Genomic DNA, 27,903 nt, shown 5'->3' on the forward strand with positions numbered 1-27,903 from the left:
CATTCCTTTTTATGGCTAAATAGCATTTTATTAGAAGTACTTTTTAAAATCCATTCATCTAGCTGGGCTCCTGGTAGCTCACACCTGTAATCCTAGCTACTCAGGAGCCTGAGATCGGAGGATCACCATTTGAAGCTGGCCATGGGAGAAAATTAACCATTCAAAAACTGGAAATGTCACCATGGCTTAAGTGGTAGAGCTCTAGCCTTGAGCACAAAGCTCAGGGATAGCGCACAGGCCACAACCAGGAAAAAAAAATCCATTCATCTTCTGTAGACTAGTAGGTTGCTTCTACTGTTTGCTACTGTGAATAATGTTACTATGAGTATGGGTATACACATACTGGTTTTAGTCCTTGACATTCATTCTGTGGATGTATATCTAGAAATGGAGTTTCTGGGTGAGAAGGTAATTATTTTTTGTCTTTCCTAATTCTTTTCTTGTCTTCTCCTTTCCTTTTTGTGGGTGCTGTCCCTCAGCTCTTCAGCTCAAGGCTAGTGCTCTTGGAGATAAGAGTTTCACAGACTTTCCTGCCAGGGCTAGCTTTGAACCATGATCCTCAAATGTCAGCCTCCTGAGTAGCTAGGATTACTGGTGTGAGCCACTGGCGCCTGGCTTTCTAATTCTGTTCTTTAGTCTGTCATATGTCTCTCTACAGTGACTGCATGATTTTACATTGCCACCACGATGGAAGTTCTACTTTTTGCATACTCCTCAAAACATGTTAACTGTTTTGTGTTATAGTCCTGGGGATCAAACCCAGGGCCTTGATTATGCTAGGCAAGTGCTCTACCACTGAGCTACATTTTAAGGGATATTGATGTCATTTGTCATTATAGTTTGGTTTACATTTTCCTCATGATCTCTTAGAGTGCTTATTAGCCATCATCCTTAGAGAAATGTCAGTTTAAGTCCTTTATCCATTTTAAAATCACGTTTGTTTTGTTAAGCTGTAAAAATTCTTTTATACAATTTAGATATTCTTTAACATATATTGTGTAAATATTTTAGCCCATTCCTTGGATTGCCTTTCTTTCTATTGATAATATCCTTTGAATTACAAAAATTTTATATAGAACAAGGTAGGTAATTTTTTCTTTTGCTGGTCAGGGGCATGAACTCAAGGCCTGGGTGCTATCCTTGAGCTTTTTCCACTCAAGGCTGTTGCTTTATCACTTTGAGCCACAGCACCACTTCTGGATTTGTGTTGGTTAATTGGAGAGCCTCAGCGACTTTCTTGCCTGGGGTAGCTTTGAACCTGTATCTTTTCTGTTTGAGAAACCATTGCTAAATCAATTGTCATGAAGCTTTTCTCTTTTGTTTTCTTCTTAAGAGTTTTATGTTTCAATCTTCCATATACCATATGAAAGATGGTTTTGATTTCTTGGTGTTTCATATTGGTTTTGATAAAACATCTTTTTTTTTTTTTAAGTCTGTGTTAGGTACAGATGTAGATAAGAAAGCATCATGTTTTCTTATTTATTCCTGCCCTTTCTTCTTTCTTCCTTCATTTTACTTTGGGGAGACAAGTAGATCTTAGAACACTGAATAGATTATGCCAGTCTTAGCTAAACCTTAAGTATTCTCAATCTGACTTCCTTTTTTTTCTTTTTTTTTTTTTTGTCAGTTGTGGGGCTTGAACTCTGGGCCTGTGCGCTGTCCCTAAGTTCTTCAGCTCAAGGCGAGCACTCTACCGCTTGAGCCACAGAGCCACTTCAGTTTTCTAGTGGTTTATTGGAGATAAGAGTCATCCCTTTCCTGCCCCAGCTGGCTTTGAACCGTGATCCTCAAATCTTAGCCTCCTGAGTAGCTAGGATTACAGGCATGAGCCACCTGTGCCCAGCCATCTCAATCTGACTTTCTAGTAAGCTTTCTTATAAAAAGTGAGCAAGAATGAACAGCTAGTAGAATTTCTTAATTATACAATTAAAATTAAAGATATACATGTATTTGACAAAAAAGACAATTTTTAGCTTATGTATATTTAGTAAGAAGCTTGAATTGCAAATTTTTTAAACCAAAAATACATTTCTTTTTAAGGTCCATAGAAGAAAGCTTTAATCTGTCAGATGAAAGCTGTGGTCCTAACCCAGGAATTGTGAGGAAAAAGAAGATTGCAATTGGGGTAATCTTTTCATTATCGAAAGATGAAGATGAAAATAACAAATTTAATGAATTCTTTTTTTCACATTTTCCTCTCTTTGAAAGCCACATGAACAAATTAAAGAGTGCAATAGAACAGGTAAGTGTTACTTATACTTGTAAAAGATTAATTTTAATCTTTTCCTTTGTGTGTTATTTTTCTGAATAAACATTTTTATTGACTTAGAAGAAAAATTAACAGGTGCTTTTCAAAATGGTCTGGGAGATGCAAATCTTTATATAAGCTCTTACAATTGGATAAAAGATTTAAGGCCATTTACTCATTTATTCATTCATGAACGGAGATGTTGAGGGCTCTGTAATACAAAGGACTATTGTAGCAACCAAAGAGAAGTTGTAAACAAGCAAAATTCCTGACTTTATAGAATAGCAAATAGATGGGTATGTACTGTTTGAGATGATACTAACTATTGTAAAGAAAAATGAAAGTTATGTTAAGTATTTTGGAAAAAAATTACTAATACTTACAGTGTCATCAAGAAGACCACCAATAAGATGATAAAGAATGTATGGAGGGTCAGCTAGAGGAATTATAAAGAAAATGTTTGAGACAAAGGAAAAGGCCCAATGCCGGGAATAAATGTGCTTACGAAACGTTAAGGAGGTCAAAATGGCTGTATTGGGTCTTGTGGGATATAATTGAGAGAGTGATGGCATTTATTCTTAAGAAGGGTGAGAACCCAATGGAATGGGGAAATCCCATTATTTATAAGGATTACTACTACTCATGCTGGTTGAGGATAGATTTCTAGGAGCAAAGTTAGATGTCATAGAACTAGTTGGGAGACTACTATAGCATTATGGGAAAGAGCCAGTGAATACTAAAACTAGTTTCTGTGATAGAACTTCTATATTTTATCCATAGAGCAAATAGAATTAGCTGATAGATGTAAAGTGGGATGTGTGAGAGAGAATGGCTGAGATGGCATTAATAAGAGTGGTGTCAGTACTAAACTGAGGAAGACTACAGATGGAAACAGTTTGATGGAAACATCAATAGGTTTATTTTGAAATGCCTCCTGCATATCCACTTATTTTTATGATCCTAGAATTTAGATGAGAGGTGATATTTAAGGGCATGAAACTGAATGAGATAACGAGAGGAAAGGAAATACTTGGAGTATGTTGTTAAGTATTTCAACAACTAGGGCTTGAGGAGATGAAAAAGAATGAGCAAAAGGAAATGGGTAAAAGGATTGGCCATTTAGCTAGGAGGAAACATGAGGATTTTCTTAGGGGAGCCATGGAAAGTGTTTCAAGAAGAAAGTAGGGAGCCAGATGGTTCATTCCTGTAATCCTGGCTACTCAGAAGGCTGAGATCTGAGGATCATGGCTTGAAGCCAACCGAGGCAGACAAATCCAAGTGACTCTTTTCGTTAACCAGCAAAAAAGCTGGAAGTGGAAGTGTGGTAGAATGGCTGGAATGCTCAAGTGTTAGAGTTGCTAGCCTTGAGTGAAGAAGTTAAGCATGAGCACAGGGCCCTGAGCTCAAGCCCCAGTACCAACACTGAAAACTAGAAAGTCTCAGAATGCAGGAGGGTTACCTGTGTAACTCAGTAATAACTAATGTTCATCTGCCTCTAGAGAAGACATTAAACCTGTCAGAAAGCAAATTAACTCATTAACAATATTTTTATATTAAACAAATGAGTAAAGGCCATATTCATTTTTAAAATTAGATGCTGATAACATTTTCTTTTCTTTTAATTTTTAATTGTTATTATGAAGATAATGTAAGTTATGTAAGTCAGCTAAAGAGTACATTTCTTTATTTCTTTTTTTTCAGGGGGGGCGGGGACTTGAACTCAGGGCCTGGGCACTGTCCCTGAGGCTCTTTTTGCTCAAGGCTAGTGCTCTACCACTTGAGTGCCATAACAACACTTCTGGCTTTTTCTGTTTATGTGGTACTGAGGAATTGAACCCAGGGCTTCATGCATGCTAGGCAAGCACTCTACCACTAAGCCACATTCCCAGCCCAGTAACATTTTCTGCAGTTGACTATTGTTGTCCAAGTTATCACACTTAAATAGTCCTGTGATTGAAACATTTTGAGTTACTTAAGAGAAATGAGCTCTGTATAAAACTCTTTAGGCACCATAAACTTTTTTTTTTTTTGGGGGGGGGGGGGTCCAGTCGTGGGCCTGAACTCTGGGCCTGGGCACTGTCCCTCAGCTCTTCAGCTCAAGGCTAGCGCTCTACCACTTGAGCCACAGCGCCACTTCTGGCTTTTTTTTTTTTTTTTTTTTTTCTGCTTATGTGGTGCTGAGGAATCAAACCCAGGGCCTCATGCATGCAAGGCAAGTGCTCTACCACTGAGCCACCTTCCCAGCCCGGCACCATAAACTTTTTAAAGTGTTTTTAAGCGGAGTGCTTTGATCATTCTGTAATATAAAATATGTATTATTCTTAGCATTGTTTAGATATTGTTCAGATTCAGTATATTATTTTTTAATTAAAATTGAAAGATAAAACTATTTTTAAATAAATGAATAGGATTTAAATTTAAAATGTTCTGTAGGAGTTGATAAAATTTAGTTTACACTGGACCATCTAAAGAAGTTTCTTTCTATGACTTGCTTACAAAGCCACTTACTTTCTTTAGTAAAAGCTCGTTTCTAAGCACCTTAGCAATTATTTTGAAATCTCTATTTTTTTTTTTTTTTATTTTTTACCAGTCCTGGGGCTTGAATTCAGGGCTTGGCTCTGTCTCTGAGCTTCTTTTGCTGAAGGCCAACACTCTGCCACTTGAGCCACAGCACCACTTCCGGCTTTTTCTGTGTGTGCGGTACTGAGGAATGGAATCTAGGGCTTCATGCATGCTAGGCAGGCACTCTACCACTGTCATATTCCCAGTCTTGAAATCTCTTCTTTTTGAGAACTATAATAATTTTTAAATGTTGATAAGACTGAATCTAAGCACTAAATTTTATAAACATTAACTGCTTTGTAAGTTGCAAGTCTGTAACACAGAGAAAAATAAAAATTAAATTTCACTTCTAAACCATATAAAACTTTGTTTCTGGCTCAAAGTAATGCTATTTTCTCTTCAATGTATGTTTCTTAGACAAATTTAATTGATTTGTATTTATGAAAAGAATGCTAAAAAATTAAATTACCTTTGAAAAAGTAAAGTATAAAAATCCTCTTTCCTTCCTTCCTTCCTCTCCCTTCCTTGCTTTCTGCTAGATATAACCCAAGGCTTTATGTGTTCTATTGCTAACCTACATTTCCTGCCCAGTATTTGCTTTTATTTATTTAGATGCAGGTTGGGGTGGGGTGAGCAATACTGCATTTTCCCAGGCCTGGCCTTGAACCAAAATTCTCTTACTTGTTCCTCCTTAGTAACTGGGATTATAGGTATGTACTAACTTACCCAGTAAGGGATTTAGCAGTTGGAAATTTGGAATTTTTTTTAAAAAAATCACTGTAAATATGTATATCAGAATTTTTTATTTTGTTCTGGATAATATTTGTTATAGCATCATATAAATAGGTGATTATTTTTATTTTTTTCCCCATGTTTTGACCATAATTTGATTTAAGAGTTAACTATGTAACAATTATTTTTAAGGCTATGAAAATGAGCCGGAGATCTGCTGATGCTAGCCAGAGGAGTTTGGCATATAATCGCATCGTTGATGCCCTAAATGAATTCAGGTACTTATTTCCCACTTTCCTATAAATGCAGAGTTGTTTTACAATGTACTTAACTCTAATAAAATGTAGTTCTTCAAATTTCTCTCTTCTCCTCCTTGCTTTATTGAGCCCAGCCTAACTTTGAATTTGTAATTCTTTTGCTTCAGCTTTCCAAGTGCTTGGATTGCAGTTCTTTTAAATATCTTTGTCCCTTAGTTATATGAGAGTAAAATTCAGTAATCCACTTTCTCCCAGCTCCCACCTCCTGTCTCTGCACAAAAGTTGTTTATTTCATTTTCTACATACTGTATATAGAATATCATGACTGCATTTCTTTTTTTGTTTTGTTTTGTTTTTGTGTGGTTGGTCCTGGGGCTTGAACTCAGCCTGGGCACACTGTCTCTGAGCTTCTTTGGTCAAGGTTGGAACTCTACTTCTTCAGTCACAGCTCCACTTACCAGCTTTTTGGTAATGTACTGGAGATAATAGTCTCACAGATGGTCCATCCTGGGCCAGCTTCAAACAATGATCCTTAGATCTCAGCCTCCTGAGTAGCTAGGATTACAGGTGTGAGCCTGTAATCTTGGCTAAAACACTTCAAATTCTTAGTTATTTTTAAGTTCCCAGAAATGTGAAGAACTTATCAAAGTGACCTATATTTGTTATTGCTATTTACTCTAATAGATTGTATTGATATTGGGTGAATATTCAATTAAACTTTGATAGACGAGATAGTTCCTTTCCTTTGTTTTGGGTTTCAGGTGTTAGAAAGTATTCTAAAATGGATAATAGAATTTTTTTTAAATCTCCGAAACTTTTCTAGAAGTGTACTATTACATTCTGATCCCTGTTCAGTTCTTCAGTTATATGGCTCACATTTCAGTTGTTGAGTAAACTATGTATGGCTGATGACTTCCATATTAGACATTGCAGATATGGACACTGCATTTTCATAATTGCCAAAAGTTCTATTAAGTAGCACTGTGCTAAAATTTGGAAAATGGGACATCGTTCTGTAGTTTCTATGAGACTAGTTTCTTAAGCCACAAGCTTTGAAGAATTGATTCATTTAGCGAACCAAGTAGGCTTGGTTGAAATAGGTATTGATATAAAAGGGGAAAACACCTTGAATATACTTTGAAGCCTTCAGGAAACACTTAAAGTCACAGGATTAATTGTTTTCTACATTAATCAAAGAAACAGCCAGGAAAGCACTATAATAAGTAGGAAGTAGTTTTCCCTTGTATTTAATGACAAACTGCAGAAGATGGAGAGTCATAAAATACCATGTACATATATGGAGTCCTGATCCTTTAGAACTTTACTAAAGAGCAATGAAATGATGCAGATAAACTGTTGTTTAAGCCAGGTGCTGGTGGTCTGTAATCCTGGCTACTCAGGAGGCTGAGATCTGAGGATCAGTGTTCAAAGCCAGCCTGGGCAGGAAAGTCTGTGAAACTCTTCTCCAAAGCCAGCCCAGGCAGGAAAGTCTGTGAAACTCTTATCTCCAATTAACCACTAAAAATCCGGAAGTGGCGCTGTGACTCAAGTGGTAGAGCACTTGCCTTGAACTGAAGAACGCAGGGACAGCTTCCAGGCCCAGAGTTCAAGCCCTACAACCAACAAAAAAACCCAAAAAACTACTGTTTATAGTGAGTTGTGGTTAAGCTGATACCCTTTTAGAATAATTTCCTTTTGTGTTTATTTTCTATGTGCAATAGATGCAGATATATAAATATAATGTATGTACAACTAGAAAGGCTCTAGAAATTACCTAGTTCTGTCCTTTAATTTTAAAACTGGAAAAACTGATCTGTTTAAAGTATGGAAATAATTTGCTCTAAATCATACCTATCATTGCAGATCCTGGCTATCATAGGAAACAGCATATTTTTAAATTAATATGCAAGAAAGTAACATTCAAATGAAAAAAAAAGTATGAAACCTTTTTCATGCTACTATGGTGAGAAAGAAGGAAAGACTTCATTTTTTCTTTTAAAGGAATTTAATCTAGGTGTAAGACTCAAACTGGCGGCATACCCTTTAAGGTTATATAATTTGAGGAACTAAACATTTCATAATGTTTATTCTTGTCGGGAGCTGGTGGCTCACACCTGTAATCCTAGCTACTCAGGAGGCTGAGATCTGAGGATCACAGTTCAAAGCCAGCCCAGGTAGGAAAGTCTGTGAGACTCTTTTCTCCAATAAACCACTAGAAAACCAGAAGTGGCACTGTGGCTCAAGCGGTAGAGTGCTTGCCTTGAGCTGGAGCGCAGGGACAGCGGCCAGGCCCAGAGTTCAAGCCCCACGACTGACAAAAAACAAACAAACATGTTTCTTCTTCTTTTTAGAACAACAATTTGTAATCTTTACACAATGCCACGGATTGGAGAGCCTGTCTGGCTTACCATGATGTCGGGTACTCCAGGAAAGAACCAGCTTTGCCATCGTTTCATGAAGGAGTTCACTTTTCTAATGGAAAATGCTTCCAAAAATCAGTATGGACTGTTTTTTGTTCTTTGTTCTTTAATTATTCATTTACTTACAAAAATGTTTCTCATAATTTATTGTAGATATCTGGATATCTAGATTGGGAGTAAATAGTGAAAAAACTGTATGAATGTATAAAATGTATCTCTGTAAATATTTTTTATTAATGAAACTATTCTAAAAATACTTAAATGATAGAAGAGTATAGACAAAGCCAGGCTTGTAATCCTAGCTACTCAGGAGGATAAAATCTGAGGATTGTGGTTCAAAGCCAGCCCAGACAGGAAAGTCCATGAGACTCTTATCTCCAATAAACCACTAGAAAACGGGAAGTGGAGCTGTGGCTCAAGCGGTAGAGCCCTAGCCTTGAGCTGAAGAGCTGAGGGACAGTGCCCAGACCTTGAGTTCAAGCCCCACGACTGACCCCATCCCCACCCCCCAAAAAAAGAATTAGACAAGTGGCATAGAATGAAAAACACCTAATAATTCCTGTGCTAAAGTTCCTGACATTTTACCAAATTTTCTTCTCATTTTGGAGGAAGTTATATCCATTTATAGGAGTTATATTTCAAGCCAGGTGCTGGTGGCTCATGCTTATAATCCTAACTATTCAGGAGGATGAGCTCTGAGGATGGCAGTTCAAAGCTAGCTGAGACAGGAGAGTTTATGTGACTCTTTTTCTCAGATTAACCACCAAAAAATGCTGGAAATGGAACTGTGGCTCAAGTGCTAGAGCACTAACCTTGAGCACAAAAGCTCAAGGACAATATCAAAGCCTTGGGTTCAAACCCCAACACTGGTACTAAAAAAGAGAGAGAGAGGGTTTCATTTGTTAGAAAAGAGTTTTAAAAAATATGTAAGGAAGTGCTAGGATCCCAGTGATAACTTCTTTATTATGTGTGATCATACTGGGCACTATCCCTTGGCTTTTTTGGTCTAGGATGACACTCTGCCACTTAATCCACAGCTCTACTACTGGCTTTCTTTTTTTCAGATTAATTGGAAATAGTTTCTTAGACTTTCCTACCCAGGCCAGCTTTGAACTGTGATCCTCAGATCTTAGTCTCCTGAGTAGCTAGGATTACAGGTGTGAGTTATGTGGCTTAGTGATACTTTTTGTTGGTGCCAGTTCTGGGGCTTGAATTCAGGGCCTGGGTGCTATCCCTAGATTTTTTTCTACTCAAGGCTAGCACTCTGCTACTTCAGCCACATCTCCACTTCAGGATTTTTGGTAGTTAATTAATTGGAGATGAGAGTCTCATGGATTTTCCTGCCTGGGCTGACTTCAAACCATGATCCTCAGATCTCAGCCACTTAAGGAGCTAGGATTACAGGCATGAGCCACAGAGCCCAGCCAGTGATATATTTTAAAAAAATTTTTTTTTTTTTTGTCAGTTGTGGGACTTGAACTCTGGGCTTGGGCACTGTCCCTACGCTCTTCAGCTCAAGGTGAGCACTCTACCGCTTGAGCTACAATGCCACTTCCAGTTTTCTAGTGGTTTATTGGAGATAAAAGTCTCACGGACTTTCAAAAGCCAGCCCGGGCTGGCTTTTGAACTATAATCTCCAGATCTCAGCCTCCTGAGTAGCTAGGATTACAGGCGTGAGCCACCAGTGCCTGGCTCCAGTGGTATATTTTTAATTTTATCATATAATTTTCTTCTAGTTATTAAGTCTTTAGAATTTAGATAAGCTATTTAAATGCTTTCATTCTCTTTTAATGGGAAACAAAGTTTACTTTGGAATTCTCTTTATTTTTTCCATTCAGTAATTTGGAAATTGCTAAGTTGTATATTTAGAAATTAAGGATCTGCTAGTTCATTCATTAATGACCTGGGCACATTAAACACTGAAAAGAATCCAGGGGCTGAGAATGTGGTAGAATGCTTGCCTAGCATACGTAAAGCCCTGGGTTTGATTCCTTAGTATCACATAAACAGAAAAGGCTGGATGTAGTGTTGTGGCTCAAGTGGTAGACTAGCCTTGTGCAAAGGAAGCTTAGGCCCTGAGTTCAAGGCCCAGGACTGGAGAAAGAAAAGAAAAGGAAAGAATCTATAGTTTATTAAAGTAAAGTGGCATTTTGTTTTATAATTATGATTTTGAAATAGTCCCTTTCATCGTGGTAATGTGCCTCTCCTTTCCTCTCTTCTCTCCTTTTGTTTGCCATTTGGCATAGAAAATATGTATTCTCTTCGTTTACTCTGCCAAACATTTTACTTCATGTTATATGAAGGTAGACTGAAATCTGAGTGGGTGCATTTTGTTTTCAGATTCTTGCCAGCTCTTATCACTGCGGTTTTGACCAATCATCTTGCCTGGGTTCCAACGGTCATGCCAAATGGACAGCCACCTATAAAAATATTTTTAGAGAAACATTCCTCTCAGAGTGTGGACATGTTGGCAAAAAGTCATCCATATAACCCACTTTGGGCACAACTGGGTATGTAGTCTGAAAACTCATACACTCTCTATAGTATACTTCAGACTTGTGTAACTGTGCAGAACTTTTTTAGAAAAAAAGAAAATTAAACAAAATTCTGACTTTTATATCTTTCATTCTAAACCATCTCTCTTGTACCTGTTTTTTTTTTTTTTTCCCGTCTGCTAAGTTGTCTGGTTGCCTTATGCCTGATACCAAATAGAGAATTTAGCAGCTATAGAATTTGTATGTAGAGCAGGAATTGCAGTCTGATAACTGATTTACTAAAACTCTTTGGGCTTTCAGAATGTTTTGTATTGGACTTACTTACTTGGCCTAGAAGGGATTTAATCAACAAAGCACCTGCATTAGCTATAGCAAATCTAGTTTAGGAATAAGACGAGCTACACTTGGTGAAGTAAGTCCACAATCCCAGCATTTGGGAGGTAGAGGCAGATGGATTAAGAATTCCAAGGTAAGCTTTGGGGCTGGGAGCTCAGGACTGTCATCCAAGGTACTCAGGAGGCTGAGACCTGAAGGATCAAGATTCAAAGTCAGCTTTTGTAGAGAATTCCATGAGACTGTCTATAAAAAAATAACCAGCAAAATTCTGACTAAAGGTATGGTTCAAATGGTAGAACATGATCAATGAGTAAGCAAGCCAAGCAACGATGCTAGACCCTGAGTTCCAAGCCCTAGTAACATCACAGAAATAAAAATAAAAAATAGGGGTTGGGAAGGTGGCTCAGTGGTAGAGCGCTTGCCTTGCATGCATGAGGCCCTGGGTTCAATTCCTCAGCACCACGTAAGCAGAAAAAGCCGAAAGTGGCACTGTGGCTCAAGTAGTAGAGCACACCTTGAGATTAAGAGCTGAGGGATAGCACCTAGGCCCAGAGTTCAGGCCCTACTACTGACAAAATAAAAAACAAAAATAATTTCAGAGTAGCCTGAGCCGCTGCTAAATTCAGGGCCAGCCTGTTATATAAGCAAGGCATTACCTGAAATGAAAAGGAGAGATAGATGGGAGATGGGGTGGGAATGGGAACATGGAGAGGGAGACAGGGAGCACTAGAATGCTCTTATTAACATTTTTGTTGTTCACTTTTTTTTTTTTTTTTGGTCAGTCATGGATTTGGGCCTAAGCCCTGTCCCTGATCTCTTTTTGCTCAACCACTTTGAGCCACAGCACCACTGCCAATTTCTGGTGCTTAATTGAAGATAAGAGTCTCACAGACTTTCTTGCCCAGGCTGGCTTTGAACCAGGATACTCAGATCTCAGCCTCCTAAGTAGTTAGGATTAACGTGAGAGCCACCAGTGCTGGACTGTTGTTCACTTTTGTTTGATAATCTTTTAAATTTTTTTTCTTGGCGTTACTGAGGCTTGAACTCTGGCCCTTGAATTTAATAAACAGGTACTGTTTCCTCTGAGTCATACTTCTGTTCCTGTTTTTCTGCTGGTATTTTGGAGATCAGGTCTCACTTGCTGCCTGGGTATAGTTCACCTGTGTTAGGCTTCCCCTAGCTCGAGTAACAAGCTTGTGTCAGCATGTCCAGCTCTTTGTTGAGAGTGGATTTCACAAATTGTTCTATGCCTGGGCTGGCCATAAATTCAAGTAATTTGTTTTTTGTTTGTTCATCTGTTTTGGTGGTTGTGGTACTAGGGTTTCAACTCAGGGACTTTTACTTGCTAAGCAAGTACTTTACCACTTGACCCAAACCATCAGGCCTTTTTGTCTTAGGCTATTTTTCAGGTATGTCTGGTGAACTAGTCTTAGACCATGATTCTTTACTCGCTTCTGTCCATATAGCCTGTTACAGGATCACACCCAATCCTCGGTAGTGTTCTATATGTGCGCATGTATGCACATGTGCCCTAGTACTGAGACTTGTAGTCTTCCTTAGCTTTTTAACTCAAAGCTGGCACTCTACCACTTGTGTCAACCCCCCACTGGCCATTTGCTGATTAATTGGAGATAAAAGTCTACAGAATTTGTCTTTCTGGGCTGATTTCAAAGTAGGATCTTCAGATCTCAGCCTCCTGAGTAGCTAGGATTACAGGAGAGAGCCACCAGTACCCACCCACCTGGGCACTGTCTCTGATCTTTTCTACCCAAAGCTAGTGCTCTATCACTTTGAGCCACAACACAACTTTTGCTCTTCTGGTGGTTAAGAATCTCACAGACTTTCCTGCTTGGACTGGCTTTGAACCATGATCCTCAGATCTTAGCCTCTTGAGTAGAATTACAGGCCATGAGTCCCCAGCATCAGTAGTATTCTTAACTGGGATACATCAGATCTATTTTGAAATCATTTTTGAGTACATAAAGCTCTATACAAATATTATTGACAGGTTAAAGATGAATAAACCTGTCCTTTCATTATTCTTTATAGTTAATACTATTTATCCTAGCCTATTTGTTCAGCTTCTAAAGAAATGGAAGGATCTGGGAAGGTGGCTCAGTGGTAGAGTGCTTGCCTCACATGCATGAGGTCCTGGGTTCAATTCCTTAGCCCCACATAAGCAGAAAAAGCCGGAAGTGGTGCTGTAGCTCAAGTGGTAGAGTGCTAGCCTTGAAGCGAAGAGCCAAGAGCCCAGGCCCAGAGTTCAGGCTCCATGACTGACCCCCACAAAAAAGAACTTGAAGTAAAACCTGAACCACCCCCCATATTTTAAGCATAGGTTTCTTGTAATTCTCATTTAGCTGTATAGAAAATAGGTCCATTAACTTTTTTTTTCTATTTCAGGAGACTTATATGGCGCTATTGGCTCTCCTGTCCGTTTAGCAAGGACTGTGGTAGTTGGCAGACGACAAGATATGGTCCAGAGGCTGCTTTATTTTCTAACTTATTTCATAAGATGCTCTGAACTTCAAGAAACTCATCTTTTAGAAAATGGAGAAGATGAAGCCATCGTTATGCCAGGCACAGTGATCACTACCACTTTAGAAAAGGGAGAAATTGAAGAGTCAGAGTATGTCCTAATCACAATGCATAGAAACAAAAGCAGTCTGCTTTTTAAGGAGTCAGAAGAGCTAAGAACTCCTAACTGTAGCTGTAAATATTGCAGTCATCCACTCCTTGGGCAAAATACAGAGAACGTGTCACAACAAGAGAGAGAAGATGTTCAAGAGAATTCTAAGGAACTGCTAGGAATTTCAAATGAATGCCAAGTAGTTTCTCCTGAGTACCAAGAAGAAAATGCTATTGATGTTAAGCAGTGTAAAGACAAATTAAGAACTTGCCTTGACACCAAGTTAGAGACAGTTGTTTGCACAGGATCTGCTCCTGTAGACAAATGTGTATTATCAGAGTCAGGCTTGGAGACCACAGATGAAACATGGCCGAATAAAGAGGTGCTGGATTCAGATAATCACACAGGCAAACCCATGAGAACCACAGGAATCGTTGTAGAGAAGAAGCCTCCGGATAAGACCGTGCCTGCTACGTTTTCTTGTGAGGCAACCCAAACAAAGGTTACTTTCCTGATTGGAGACTCAATGTCACCTGATTCAGATACTGAACTTAGGAGTCAGGCTGTGGTGGATCAGATTGCCAGGCATCATACCAAGCCACTGAAGGAAGATAGAGGGGCAGCAGATAACCACCAAGAAACTAAACAGCCAACCAAGGACCAATCCAAAGGGTCTGATATACAGACCATGGTTTCTGAAGAGCCCTGTGAACTTCCCTGTTGGAGTCCATCAGATCCTGAAAGCATGAGCTTATTTGATGAATATTTCAATGATGATTCAATTGAAACCAGGACTATTGATGATGTTCCCATTAAAACAAGCATAAGCAATAAAGAACATTGCTGTATGTTAGCCTTTTCCAAAAGGTTGTGTATCAAAAACGTCAAACAGAGCAGTGAATTTTGTAAATGTGCGGAAAGAGTTCACCAAGATCCATGTAAAACCTGCTTTCCTCAGCAGGACCAAAGAAATATACTCTCCATCCTTGTCCCCCATGGGGATAAAGAGAGTTCAGAGAAAAAAAATGCTGTAGGAACCGAATGGGACATTCCAAGAAATGAAAGCTCTGATAGTGCCCTTGGGGATAGCGAAAGTGAAGACGCTAGTCATGATGCCACGAGACAGGTCAGCAGTTACTTTGGAGGGGAGCAAGAGGACTGGGCAGAAGAGGATGAGATCCCTTTTCCTGGGTATGTATATTAGGCCTTATCCCAACATATGCCATTGTTCTGTTTAGCTGGTCCCTGAATCAGATGATAGATAGATAGATAGACTGCCCTGATTATGTTCTTTTTTTATTATCATGTGCTCTTACTTATAGGAAAAATTATACCTGAGCCCATAAGCACCTCAGTAAGGCTTTTATGAAGAGAAAAAGGATCTTGGCAATATGTAGAGAATTGCTTACTTTGAAGTGAATTTTGCCCTCAAAATGGACCTATGAGCCGGGCACCAGGGGCTTACATCTGTAATCCTAGCTGCTCAGGAGACTGAGATCAGAAGGTCATGGTTCAAAGCCAGCTTAGGCAGCAAAGTCTATGAGACTCTATTCTCTAATCAATCTCAGAAAAAGCTGAAAGTGGCGCTGTAACTCAAAAAGAAGCCCAAGATCAGTGCCCAGGCCCAGAGTTCAGGCCCCAGGACTGGATGGACCTATCAAGATTCTAATAGGGAGACAGAAAATCTCTGAGGTGTAAAATGGTTGTTGGAAGTAAACTTGGCCCAAACAAGAAGAAAACAACATGTCTCCAGAGCAAGTATACAAGGAGAAAATGGATGCTTGAGAAATACTATATTGAATTTAGTGTATTATTTAGCTTGCTTTTATTTTGGATGATAGTTTTCAGTTTGGTTGTGTTTAGTTAGCAATGGGTGACAGCACACACACGAGTCAGCTCTCCTGCTCTGGTATGAAAGAGTCATGCCTACTTCATTCCAAAGTTGTTCACCAGACCTTCTCCAGATAAGAAGAGTATTTTTTGGTCTGTTTTATGGTTTGAGGCAGGATGGTTTTATTATGAGTATATTTTGTAGAATAGAATGATACTAGAAATGTGGCTAGTAGAGTTACCTCCTCCCCTCCCCTGCCCCCCATACACACATACTGGCAAAGTATGTTGCTAATTAGATTTCTGTTCCTTGGGAATCTTTCCTCCAGGTCAAAGTTGATTGAAGTGAGTGCTGTTCAACCCAACATTGCCAACTTTGGGAGGTCCTTGCTGGGTGGTTATTGTTCATCTTATGTGCCTGACTTTGTTCTTCAAGGAATAGGAAGTGATGAGAGACTTCGTCAGTGTCTTGGGGCAGATTTGTCTCACGCTGTGCAAGTAAGTGATCTTCACTGCTTCTGAGTATATATATTTAAAGCAAAACTTCTGTTAGCCCGTAGAACTCAGAATTCATTACTTTATACTTTTAATCACATGTGACTATGGCACAATTATTGTTTTTTGAATCCATTAATTTCTTTATATCACCTACCTCTTTATGTCTGTCATAGTGAAAGTGAGTATAGAGTTCCATAAGTCTATAAAATGGAAATTGAAATACAAAGATGACTTTATATACTCATACTTGTACATTTACAATATAAAAGTTGGACATTTTTAAATATAAATAAAATTATGTTCTTGATTTACTTTTCACATTATCTATTGTTTAGATATACAAATATAAATGCTTTTTATAGATTGGTATGACCTTGTTGAGCTGTTATTAGTTGTATTAGATTTTTTTAAGGTAAACAGAATGAGTTTATTTGAAGGTAAAAGGAAAGCAGAAGGAAGCCAGGTGCTGGTGGCTTACACCTGTAATCCTAGCTACTCAGGGGGCTGAGATCTGAGGATCATGGTTCAAAGCCAGCCTGGGCAAGAAAGTCCATGAGACTTTAATCTCCAATTAACAACCAGAAAACTGGAAGTGGTACTGTGGCTCAAGTGGTAAAGTGTTAGCCTTGAAGAACTGAGGGACAGTGCTCAGCCCCAGAGTTCAAGTCCCATGATGGACCAAAAAATAAAAAAGCAGAAGGAAAGAGTTAGTGGACTCCCTAAGTCGGGTGAGGATCTCCCTGTCACCCTATAAGGAAAACCTCTGTATTAACTTTTCTGAACAGAATCCCCCCCCCCCCCCCCTCCCCGGTGCTGGTCCTGTAGCACTGTCCCAGAGCTTCTTTTGCTCAAGGCTAGAGTTCTACCTCTTGTGCCACAGCTCCATTTTCAGCTTTTTGGTAGTTTATTGGGGATAAGAGTCTCAGGAGCTTTCCTGGCTGTGCTGGCTTCATACCGTAATCCTCAAATATCAGCCTCCTGAGTAGCTAGGATTACAAGCATGAGCCACCAGCACCCATTTCAGAATTCTTTTTTTTTTTGGTCCGGTCATGGGGCCTGAACTCTGGGCCTGGTGCTGTTCCTCAGCTCTTCAGTTCAAGGCTAGTGCTCTACCACTTGAGCCACAGTGCCACTTCTGGCTTTTTTTCTTTTTGCTTATGTGGTGCTGAGGAATCGAACCCAGGTCCTCATGCATGCAAGGCAAGCACTCTACCACTGAGCCACCTTCCCAGCCCTCAGAATTCTTTTATGGTCTTCCACACACAGGCTCATGTCATTAGCAAACTGTTTGATAGTTTCCTTTCTATCTGGATGCCTTTCTTTTCTGACTGTACTTGTTAGAGCCTTCAGTTTGTTGTTAAATGGAAAGAGTGATAGTAGATATCATTGTCTTGTTATTGACCCGAAGAGAAGAACATTGTTTTGTTTTGTTTTTTTTGGGTCTGGTCGTGGGGCCTGAACTCTGGGCCTCAGCTCTTCAGCTCAAGGCTAGCGCTCTACCACTTGAGCCACAGTGCCACTTCCGGCTTTTACTTTTTGCTTATGAGGTGCTGAGAAATCGAACCCAGGGCCTCATGCATGCAAGGCAAGCGCTCTACCACTGAGCCACCTTCCCAGCCCCATTTTTTTTTTTTTTTTGAGTCCGGTCGTGGGGCCTGAACTCTGGGCCTCAGCTCTTCAGCTCAAAGCTAGCGCTCTACCACTTGAGCCACAGCGCCACTTCCGGCTTTTTTCTTTTTGCTTATGTGGTGCTGAGGAATCGAACTCGGCCTCAGGCATGCAAGGCAAGCGCTCTACCACTGAGCTACCTTCCCAGCCCCATTTTTTTTAAAGTATATTATTTATAGAGTTTTCATAGACAAACTTATTAGACAGAGGAAGTTCCTTTCTATTTGTAATCTTTGAAAGGAATTTAGTTTTCATTACTGTATCAGTTGAGATGGTCATGTGGTTTTATTAAGATCATAGGTTATATTGATTTATTTTTAGACAATAAAGCAATCCTGTATTCCTAGAGAAGAATCATACCTGGTGATGGTAAATAATCCTTGTGTACATGTTGCTATATTTGACTTGCAGTAATTTTTTTTTTATTATAAAGGTGATGTACAAAGGGATTGCAGTTACATTAGACATAATATTTTGTCATAAATTTGGGAATCTCTATTCATGAAGGCTGTTTTTATGTGGGCTTCTTTTGTGATACTTTTATCTACCTTTGATATCAGGGTGATTAAACTACTCCCACAAAATGAGGTGGGAAGTATTTCTTTCTCACTTTTTTGGAATTATTTTTAGGAAATTGTTACTATTTTTCCTAAATACATGATAGAATTCATTAGCAAAACCATCTGAGCCTGGACTTTTTTATTTATTTATTTTTAATTTTTTTTCAGTTTTGGGGCCTGAACTCTGGGCCTGATTGTTGTCCCTCAGCTCTTCAGCTCAAGGCTAGCACTCTACCACTTGAGCTACAGCACCACTTCCAGCCTTTTCTGCTTCTGTGGTGCTGAGGAATCGAACCCAGGGCCTCATGCATGCAAGGCAAGCACTCTACCATTGAGTCACCTTCCCAGCCCTGGACTTTTTATTATGTGAGGATATGTTAGCCTGCGATGTAGCTCTTATTCTGTTTTCCTCTATCAAGGATTTTTTTTTAGCAGTAATTGTCAGAACTTAAATATATTAATCAGATACTTCATTCCATTTTCTTTCTTTCCTTTCTTTTTTTTTTTTTTTTTGGGTCCGGTCATGGGGTCTGAACTCTGGGCCTGGGCGCTGTCCCTCAGCTCTTCAGCTCAAGGCTAGCGCTCTACCACTTAAGCCACAGCGCCACTTCCGGCTTTTTTTCTTTTTACTTACGTGGTGCTGAGGAATCGAACCCAGGGCCTCAGGCATGCAAGGCAAGCACTCTACCACTGAGCCACCTTCCCAGCCCTCTTTCTTTCCTTTCTTTTCCTTTTCTTTCCTCTCCTTTCTGTGCTATTCTTGGACACTGCCCCTAAGCTTTTTTGCTCAAAGCTAGTGCTCTACCACTTGAGCCATAGATCCACTTACAGCTTTTTTTTTTGGTAGTTTAGTGGAGATAAGAGTGCCTGGGCTAGCTTTGAACCACAATCCTTAGATCTTAGCCTCCTGAGCAGCTAGGGTAACAGGTGTGAACCACTGACACCCAGCAATTTTTACTTTTTTAAGTTTCATTTTTTCTTTCTTTTAAAAAAATTGGACATGGGGCTTGAACTCAGGGCCTGAGTACTGTCCCTGAGCTTTTGTTCTTAAAGCTAGTACTCTATCACTTTGAACCACAGCTCCACTTCTGGTTTTTAGGCGATTAGTTGGTGATGAGTTTCACTTGGGCTGGGAAGGTGGCTCAGTGTTAGAGTGCTTGCCTCACATGCATGAGGCCCTGGGTTCAATTCCTCAGAACCACATAAACATAAAAAGTCACAAGTAGCCCTGTGGCTCAAGTGGTAGAACACTCGCCTTGAGCTGAAGATCTGAGGTACAGCACCTAGGCCCAGAGTTCAAGCCCCACAACTGACAAAAAAAAGATTTTCACTGACTTTTCCTGCTCTGGGTGGCTTTGAGCCATAATCCTCATATCTCAGCCTCTTGAGTAGCTAGTATTGCAGGTTTGACATACCAGCAACCATTCACTTTTATTTTTAACTTTTTTATTTTTAGCTTTTTTATTTTTATGCTTAACATAGTTGGTTTTCTTTCCAGCATCCAGTATTGGATGAACCAATAGCAGAAGCTGTCTGTATTATAGCTGATATGGATAAATGGACTGTTCAAGTGGCCAGCAGCCAGAGACGAGTGACAGATAATAAATTGGGAAAGGAAGTATTGGTTTCCAGTCTTGTTTCCAATCTGCTTCATTCCACTCTTCAGCTTTATAAGCATAACTTGTCTCCAAATTTTGTAAGTATTTGTAATGCTTGAACTCAGTATGGTTCTTAAAAAGTGCTCCTAGCTTCATCATTTTCTAAACACAAGTACTAGAAATTAAATGTTTGTCATGCCCCCATCCCAACCTCTTTGTGACTTTATTTTGAGTTGGGAATTTTGGAAGGTAATTAAGATTAGATTATGTCCTAGGGTTGACCAGTGTGATGAGCTACCAGCCCCTGGGTAAGATTTAGTTTTAAGTAGTTGTGCAAAGGAATTTAAATTCCACAAATTTGGGGCTGGAATGTAGCTCAGTGGTAGAGTGCCGCCTGGTAAGCATGAAGCCCTGGGTTTGGTTCCTCAGTACCACATAAACAGAAAAGGCCAGAAGTGGTGCTGTGGCTCAAGTGGTAGAGCACTAGCCTTGAGCACAGAGAGGCTCAAGGACAGTGCCCAGGCCCCCTGAGTTCAAGCCCCCAGACTGGTTAAAAAATAAAATTAAAAAAAAAAAAAAATATATATATATATTCCACAAGGTTGGTGTCTCTTGATGGCCTTGTACTCTCCAGGTTTGTATGATGTGACATCATGATGTTTGCATAATAATGAAATAACCTAAGGAAATACTTAGAACATATCCTTTTTAAGTGATTCACAATTATATATAAAGAACTCCTACTCCTTTTTATTCTTAAGAAACAAAACACAAATAATTGAATTTCAAAATGGGCAAAAGACTTAAACATGTGGCCAAAGAAAATCTATAATAAATGGCCAGTGAGCTAATGAAAATATGTTCAAGCGAATTAACCACTGAGGAAATGCAAATAAAGCCTTAATGAGATTATACTTGACAGTCATTATGTTGAATGGCTACAAGGATGGCTAGGGGGGTAGCTGAAGGATGGCTAGAGGGGTAGCTGTCATTTAAAGCAAAACAAAAATAGAGTTTCTGCCTGGATATGGAGAAGTGAGAATCCCTGCACATTGGCAATGGAATGTGAAATGGTGCAAGTAATTTGGGAAAGATTGACAGTTCACCACCAGGTTTAATTAGCAAGTGGTACAGTAACTTTAGTTCCACGTTTCTACTCAGAAGAATTGAAAGCAGACACTCAACAGGTAATTATATCTTAGTGTTCATGCCATATTATTCACAACAGCCAAATGTTAGAACAAATTCATTTTGATTAGCTAATGAATTAGAAAAATATGGTTTAATATATGCAATACAATATTTCTTCAAACATAAAAAGGAATGAAATACATGCTTATAAGATGGTTGAAATAGGGCTGAGGAGTTGTTGGCTCAGTGTTAGAGAGCTTGCCTTACATGCATGAGGCCCTGAGTTCGATTCCTTAGCACTACATAAGCAGAAAAAAGCAGCAAGAGCTGCTGTGGTTCAGGTGGTAGGGCGCCAGCCTTGAGCTGAAGAGCTGAGGGACAGTGCCCAGGCTCGGAGCCAAGCCCCATAACTGACCAAAAAAAAGAGGGTTGAAATAAAAATCTCATCTATATGAAATACCTAGCAAATTAGTAGAAATAGAAAATAAAACAGCCTTTGTTAGGAGGTAGGAAGAGAGCAGGAATATGAAGTTCTTTAAAGGGTCTAAAGTTTCCTGTTGGGATGCGAAACCTTTTGGAAGTGTGGAGTCTTAATACTTGTACAACATTGTGAATGTTCTTTTTTGTTTTTGTTTTTGTTTTTGTTTTGGTCGGTCATGGGGCTTGAACTCTGGGCTTGGGCGCTGTCCTTGCACTCTTTAGCTCAAGGCGAGTGATCTACCGCTTGAGCCACAGTGCCACTTCCAGTTTTCTAGTGGCTTATTGGAGATAAGAGTCTCATGGACTTTACCTGCCCAGGCTGGCTTTGAACTGTGATTCTCAGATCTCAGCCTCCTGAGTAGCTAGGATGACAGGCATGACCCACCCATGCCCAGCCTGTGAATGTTCTTAATGCCACAGAGTTGCTTAAAATGTTTTAATGGCCAGGGACAGTGACTCCTACCTATAATTTTTGGGTGGCTGAGATCTGGAAGATTGCATTTCAAGGGCAGCCTGGGCAAAAATTAGACTCCCATTTCACCTAATAAATAAGTTGGTGTGATGGTACCTGCCCAATTTAGCTACATGGGAGGACATGGGTCAGAGGGCTATAGTCCGAGGCTGACTCCCTGCCTTGAGCAAAAAGTGCCAGGTACTACTTGGAAAATAATTAAAGCAACAAATGGGTTCTGGCATGGCTCAAGTGGTGAAGTTTCCTACCTAATAGGTACAAAGCCCTGAGCTTAAAAAAGTATTGTATTTCATCTTTTATATGTAAATGTATTCTATAGTTAGCATTTTCTTCTTAAGCCATTTTTATCTCACTCAAGCATTATGAAGAAAGCGTAGATCATAAAACAGTAACTTAACCCAAGAATCCACTTAGTTTTATTTTTCCAATAATAAAATGGATTTTTATTTGGAGGGTTTTTTGTTGTTGTTGTAGTTTTCTTTAAGTAGTGACTTTTCATTGGAAAGAAATACTTTCAGTCAGGTGCCTATGGCTCATGCCTAGAACACTAGCTACTTAGGAAGCTGGGATCTGAGAATCATGGTTCAAAGCCAACCCAAGTAGGAAAGTCTGTGAGACTCTTATCCCCAACTAACTAGCAAAAAGTGGAGGTATGGCTTAAGATATAGAGCACTACCCATGATCAAAACAGTGCATGGACAGAATCCAGGGGCTGAGTTTACAAAACCTCAGGATTGGAATGTGTACCTGCACATGCACATGCGTGTGCACACACATACACAACACAGTTAAAATACTAGATTTTATGTAATTGACTATTTTACCACAATTTTAAAATAAAAACATTGTAGATGCTAATCTTCAATATAAGCCAGTAACAAATTTATAGCTAAAAATGCATTCCAGTTTTTCTTCATGTGGAAACATACCTAAATTGTCAAAAACATGATGCTTTGAAACTTGCTATTATTCTAAGAATTGGAACTCATTCTTTAACCTGCTTTTTGGTTCTTTCCTAACTTTAGTGTGTAATGCACCTAGAAGACCGCTTACAGGAACTGTATTTCAAGAGCAAAATGTTGTCTGAATACCTGAGGGGGCAGATGCGTGTTCATGTCAAGGAGCTGGGAGTGGTTCTTGGGTATGTCCATGCTTTCTTTTCTGCCTTTGCTTTGTCATTGTTCTTTAGGTAAGAAATGTTTCTCAGAATTGCTTTCTCCTTTTCCTTCTATTCCTCCTCCTCCTCCTCTCACTCCTCCTCCCTCTTCCCTCCTCCTCCTTCCTTCTTCCTCTTTCTTCTCTTCCCACTTCTCATCATCCTCCCACTCCTCATCCTTCTTCTCCTTCTCTTCTTCATCCTTCTGCCTTCTTTTTTTCTGTTAGAATACCTAATAGGTCACCATTTAGGTGCTCCAGATGGTGCTAAACTAGATTCCTTGTCACAGCACTGATCTGAAAGACATTGCTTCTTGAGCTATTAGTACTTTGAAAGTATATTCATAGTTAAAATCTGAATTTTTATTTCAGAAATCAATATGTAAGTACTCATGCTTTTAGGTATCAGGTATGTCTTAAACATTATTCTAAGTATCTGGTTCTTTATGTATCACTACTGCTTACTAGTTCTATATGACTGTTCTACAGTTAGTCCCTAGTAGGAAACAGTTATCTAAAGTGCTACCTGGGTGGAAAGGGATAAGGAAGAGTAAGCGAGGGTGAATTTTTTTTTTTTTTTGTCCGGTTGTGGGGCTTGAACTCTGGGCCTGAGCACTGTTCCTCAGCTCTTCAGCTCAAGGCTAGTGCCCTACCACTTGAGCCACAGCACCACTTCCGGTTTTTTTCTTTTTGCTTATGTGGTGCTGAGGAATCGAACCCAGGGCCTCAGGCATGCAAGGCAAGTGCTTTACCACTGAGCCAACTTCCCAGCCCCAACGAGGGTGAATTTTTGTTGTTATTGTTGTTGGTCATGGGGCTTGAACTCTGGGCCTAGGTGCTGTCCCTCAACTCTTCAGCAAAAGGCAAGCGCTCTACCATTTGAGCCACAGCGTCACTTTTGGTTTTCTGAGTGGTTAATTGGAGATTAGAGTCTCATAGACTTTCCTGCCCAGGCTGGCTCTGAACTGTGATCTCAGATCTCAGCCTCCTGAGTAGCTAGGATTATAGGCATGAGCCACTGATGCCCACCTAAGAGAGGGTAAATTTTATCAAAGTACAATATATGCCTATTGAGAAACATTCCAGTGACACTCCTTTATAGAATTAATATAACACTAATAAAAAATAGGAAAAAAACTAAAACATGTAATATAAAATAAAGTGTAATTCAAGAAGGAATAGAATTGTTGGAGCTTATACAATAGCCCTTTTTGATTATGTTCTTCAATTTATTTTCCAGTATTCTTTTTTTTTGGTGCAATTATATATGAATCATGAAATGCTAATTGAAGAAATTAAAACATGATAAAAATTTTTACCTAAATTCAGTTTTTATGAAGGGAAACGGAGTCAGCATTATTTAGAACCTAGTATGTGCTAAATTGTTATTAGTATTATTTCTTAATTTTTTTAATGCTAGTGATCTAACCCAGCACCTGTTACTAAGTACATAAGCACGTGTTGTAGCATTTTGAGCTACACGCCTGTCCCCTCCCTTAATGATCAGTTATCTGGCATAATGTAAGCAATGCTTCCAAATTGGAAGTGCTCTGATTCTATAAAATTAACAAGCCAGATGTGATAAACTAGTAGAACTGGGTAGGAATTTGGATGACTCCAAGTCCTATTTCTATGCTATATTGCCACACATTGTTCAAACCTTAATGTGGCTTTTAGAGAATGCTTCTCCTGTATGGGAAATCAGACAACAGATACAATCTTGTTTTTCTGGGGAGTGGAGGAGCGCATTGTGCTGTATGTGTCTCCATGCCTGTGTGGTCTGCGTGTGTGTGCATGCGTTCTTTTTTTTTTTTTAAGTTTGAATTTGTTTTTAAGATAATGTACATGTAACCAAACTATGCAAAATGAAATGTAAATTGTCATCTTACCCTGTTTCCAACTTCCACACCAACACTGTTAGCAGATTTGCTAAGCAGGTTTGCTTACGAAAAATTTCCAACTTTGGTTACTTAATTCCCGTCCCCAAATGCTGGGGTTTATTGCCTATATGATTCATATTTTAGATACAGAAAGCTTGAACTGACTTTTCTTTTTTTCAGGATTGAATCCAGTGATCTTCCTCTTTTGGCTGCTGTAGCAAGCACTCACTCTCCATATGTTGCTCAGATACTTCTTTAACATGCCCAAAGGTTAACTTTTGTGGAAACTTAAATCGGAACCAACGAAGCAGGCACACCATGCATTTATGATGACTTCTTTCCTATTAGACTCCATCTGAATGCATCCATCTCCAGAGAATCCTGTGTTGCGCTGCAATTCTATGTACATTGGGTGGCTTTTTGTTTTTAACTGGATTTTTGAGTGGTGGTAGGTTTTTGACTAAGTAAAACAAATACACCGTAAATAATTTTGATGGGAAGCATTTGATAAACCAAAGTGCAACTTAGAAATTTCTAAAAATGACTATCAAAGGATTTCATGTGATCAGTACGGTGTTGTCACACTCATAAATATTAGCAGATATCTCTTGGTTTAATGGCTCAGATAGTACTTTCATCCATTTTTAATTATTTCTTCTTTTGGCTTTCCTGGAGTCTGAACTCATGCTTGCTAAGGCAGGGTCTGGACCACTTGAGCCATATGCCTAGTGTTAGTTGTTTATTTCCAAGTTACAGAAGTATATAGGACCTTTTGATTATGGATTATTGGTTACTTTGTTTTGTTTTTTCCAAAACAACTAATTTGTGACTATTTCTCAAAGTATGTTAAATAGCCTAATCATTAGAACAAACTCAAAATAATAAGTGAAAATACACGTTTGCCACCCAAGTGTACATATGTATCTAATTTTTTAAAATCAAAGGTAAAAATACAAGGTTGATAAATATGTCTTTTTAAAAATATTTTCAAGTAATATTAATTGTATGTAATGTTGAAATATTACTTTCTGATAAATTTTCTGTTTCACATACTCTAAAATATATATGAAGCCAATCTTTTTCTTAAGGCTGAGGAATATATCAATTCCCAAAATAAGAATACTACTTTATAACATTTGTAACTATGGGCTAATTCTTACAAATATTAATATTTACATATTTACTAATTTAATACAAATTAATGTTAAAAATTGCACCAAAGCATTGGCATAAATACTATTTTCTTTAAAAGTGTGCTCAGGTAGCCAAGGCCCTTGTTTTTCAGTATCAGTCCTTCCTGAATTAAGAGGGGCAGAACATTTGTCTCACTACTTAATACTTAATATTCAATTACACTAATACACAATTCATAAATCTTAAAATTATCCTCTTTTCACTAAGAGCTCCTCCCTTCTAAAAGCAGATTTTTTCAAAGATTTCCACTTTTTAATTGTTCTCTTTGTATATACTGTGAAATGTTGCTTGTAAGAAAGGCTAATAAGGAACCAAACTCTTGTAAGTAATGTAAATAGAAAGGTGGGTAGATAAAGTTTTCAATATGCTCTACTACCTCAGTTTACTTGAATACTGCATTATAGTTTATTCTTTGCTTATGTGGTCTAAGGATACATTTAATGCTAGAAGTAGAGTTCGTTTATCTTTCATTGACTTTTCATCATAATTGATGGGCTACAAAAAGGAAAAACCACTTGCATATTCAGCTACTAAATACATTTAGTTACTATTTCACATCCATTCTTGCTATTTCAGTTTTTAATAATTAATGGAAAATTTCTCTGGGTTAGTCTTCAAAATGTTGATTTTAGAGTGCTGTGCCATTTTCTTTGCTTTGTTCTTTGTTTATTCAAGAGACTTCCAACTAGACAAAGAAGATAGGGTTGTTTTAATGGATTGTAAGCTGAAAACTATTGTGCTTGCAGTTCAGCCTGCATCCCATTAGCCAGGCACCTGTCTCCCTGGATATATTTTCTTTGGCTTATTTTTCTTATTCCTTCATTTAATGAAATTCTTCTGTTGTCTACTTTTGGAATTCAGTGAATAAATCTCTTTGGTAGAATTTGTAATCTAGAAAAGTTTGAAGGGCCATTATATATTATATTTTTTAAATTGTGGCTCAGATTATGTAGCAGGGAGATAATGTCTGTTTCTTAAGCTATTCTCAGCCCTATCTATTTAAAACATCTAATTACCATTTAGCAATACTAGTCTTCATAAATATATGGTTCATGCTACTTTTATCCTAAAAACTAAGCTTAGCTGCAAAAGGAAAAGGTATAGCTGTTTGTTTTTTTTAAAGAATCATTAATCCTTATAGGATTCCTGAGTTTTATAATTCTTAACCATCTGTAATTTCTAGTACTTTCATCATAATCATTCTTTCCTTATACAAAGCCCAAAGAATGAGCTGCTACTTCTTTTAAAGTGTGGTTATTATGATGAATGTGAAAAGGGTTTTGACCTATTCAGAATAATTTTTCCAACTTCTTATGGTACAGACAAATGTGTTACATATCAAAACACCTGTTTATTGGAACAGGAAATGAAAAAAGGGATGTTTTATATTACAGAATTAAAACTAATTTCTCATACATATAAACTAATTGGTTTGATTTTAAGCATCTTAGCATTTATTAATGTCTTAATTTTGAGTTTGAAAATATTAAGTGCAATAAACATACTAGTTGATTTCATTTTGTTGCAGTTGACATCCAATTGATTGGATGGTCACTAAAAAAGTCAAACTTTACCTAATGCCTACTTCTGGTAGATGTCTTAGGAGATTTTCTGCTTTCTCTAAGTTATTTAGATGGTAGATATGTAAAATGTACATACTTGTTCTTTGTTCTGAATACATTTCTCAAATGCACACTTGTATTATAATGCCCTCCCGGTTCTAGGGGAAATTTGTGCAATAAACACATGTCAATTTGA

At 38.5% G+C, this 27,903-nt stretch overlaps 1 protein-coding gene across 2 annotated transcripts in view; it reads left to right on the top strand.

Moving 5' to 3' along the window:
* The window catches only part of Fnip1 (folliculin interacting protein 1), a 90,312-nt gene extending 62,409 nt beyond the window's left edge, over positions 1–27,903 (top strand). For both annotated transcript variants that reach the window (XM_042688803.1, XM_042688804.1), the window contains 9 exons: positions 2,041–2,242; positions 5,735–5,820; positions 8,151–8,297; positions 10,560–10,729; positions 13,454–14,870; positions 15,839–16,007; positions 19,734–19,931; positions 22,942–23,057; positions 25,132–27,903. In XM_042688803.1, coding sequence (XP_042544737.1) covers positions 2,041–2,242; positions 5,735–5,820; positions 8,151–8,297; positions 10,560–10,729; positions 13,454–14,870; positions 15,839–16,007; positions 19,734–19,931; positions 22,942–23,057; positions 25,132–25,210 — 2,584 coding nt within the window. In that variant the 3' untranslated portion in view covers positions 25,211–27,903. The remainder of the gene's footprint in view (positions 1–2,040; positions 2,243–5,734; positions 5,821–8,150; positions 8,298–10,559; positions 10,730–13,453; positions 14,871–15,838; positions 16,008–19,733; positions 19,932–22,941; positions 23,058–25,131) is intronic.

Source organism: Dipodomys spectabilis, unplaced genomic scaffold (genome assembly GCF_019054845.1).
Source record: "Dipodomys spectabilis isolate Male_0828 unplaced genomic scaffold, ASM1905484v1 ptg000119l, whole genome shotgun sequence".
Classification (NCBI taxonomy): Eukaryota; Metazoa; Chordata; class Mammalia; order Rodentia; family Heteromyidae; genus Dipodomys; species Dipodomys spectabilis.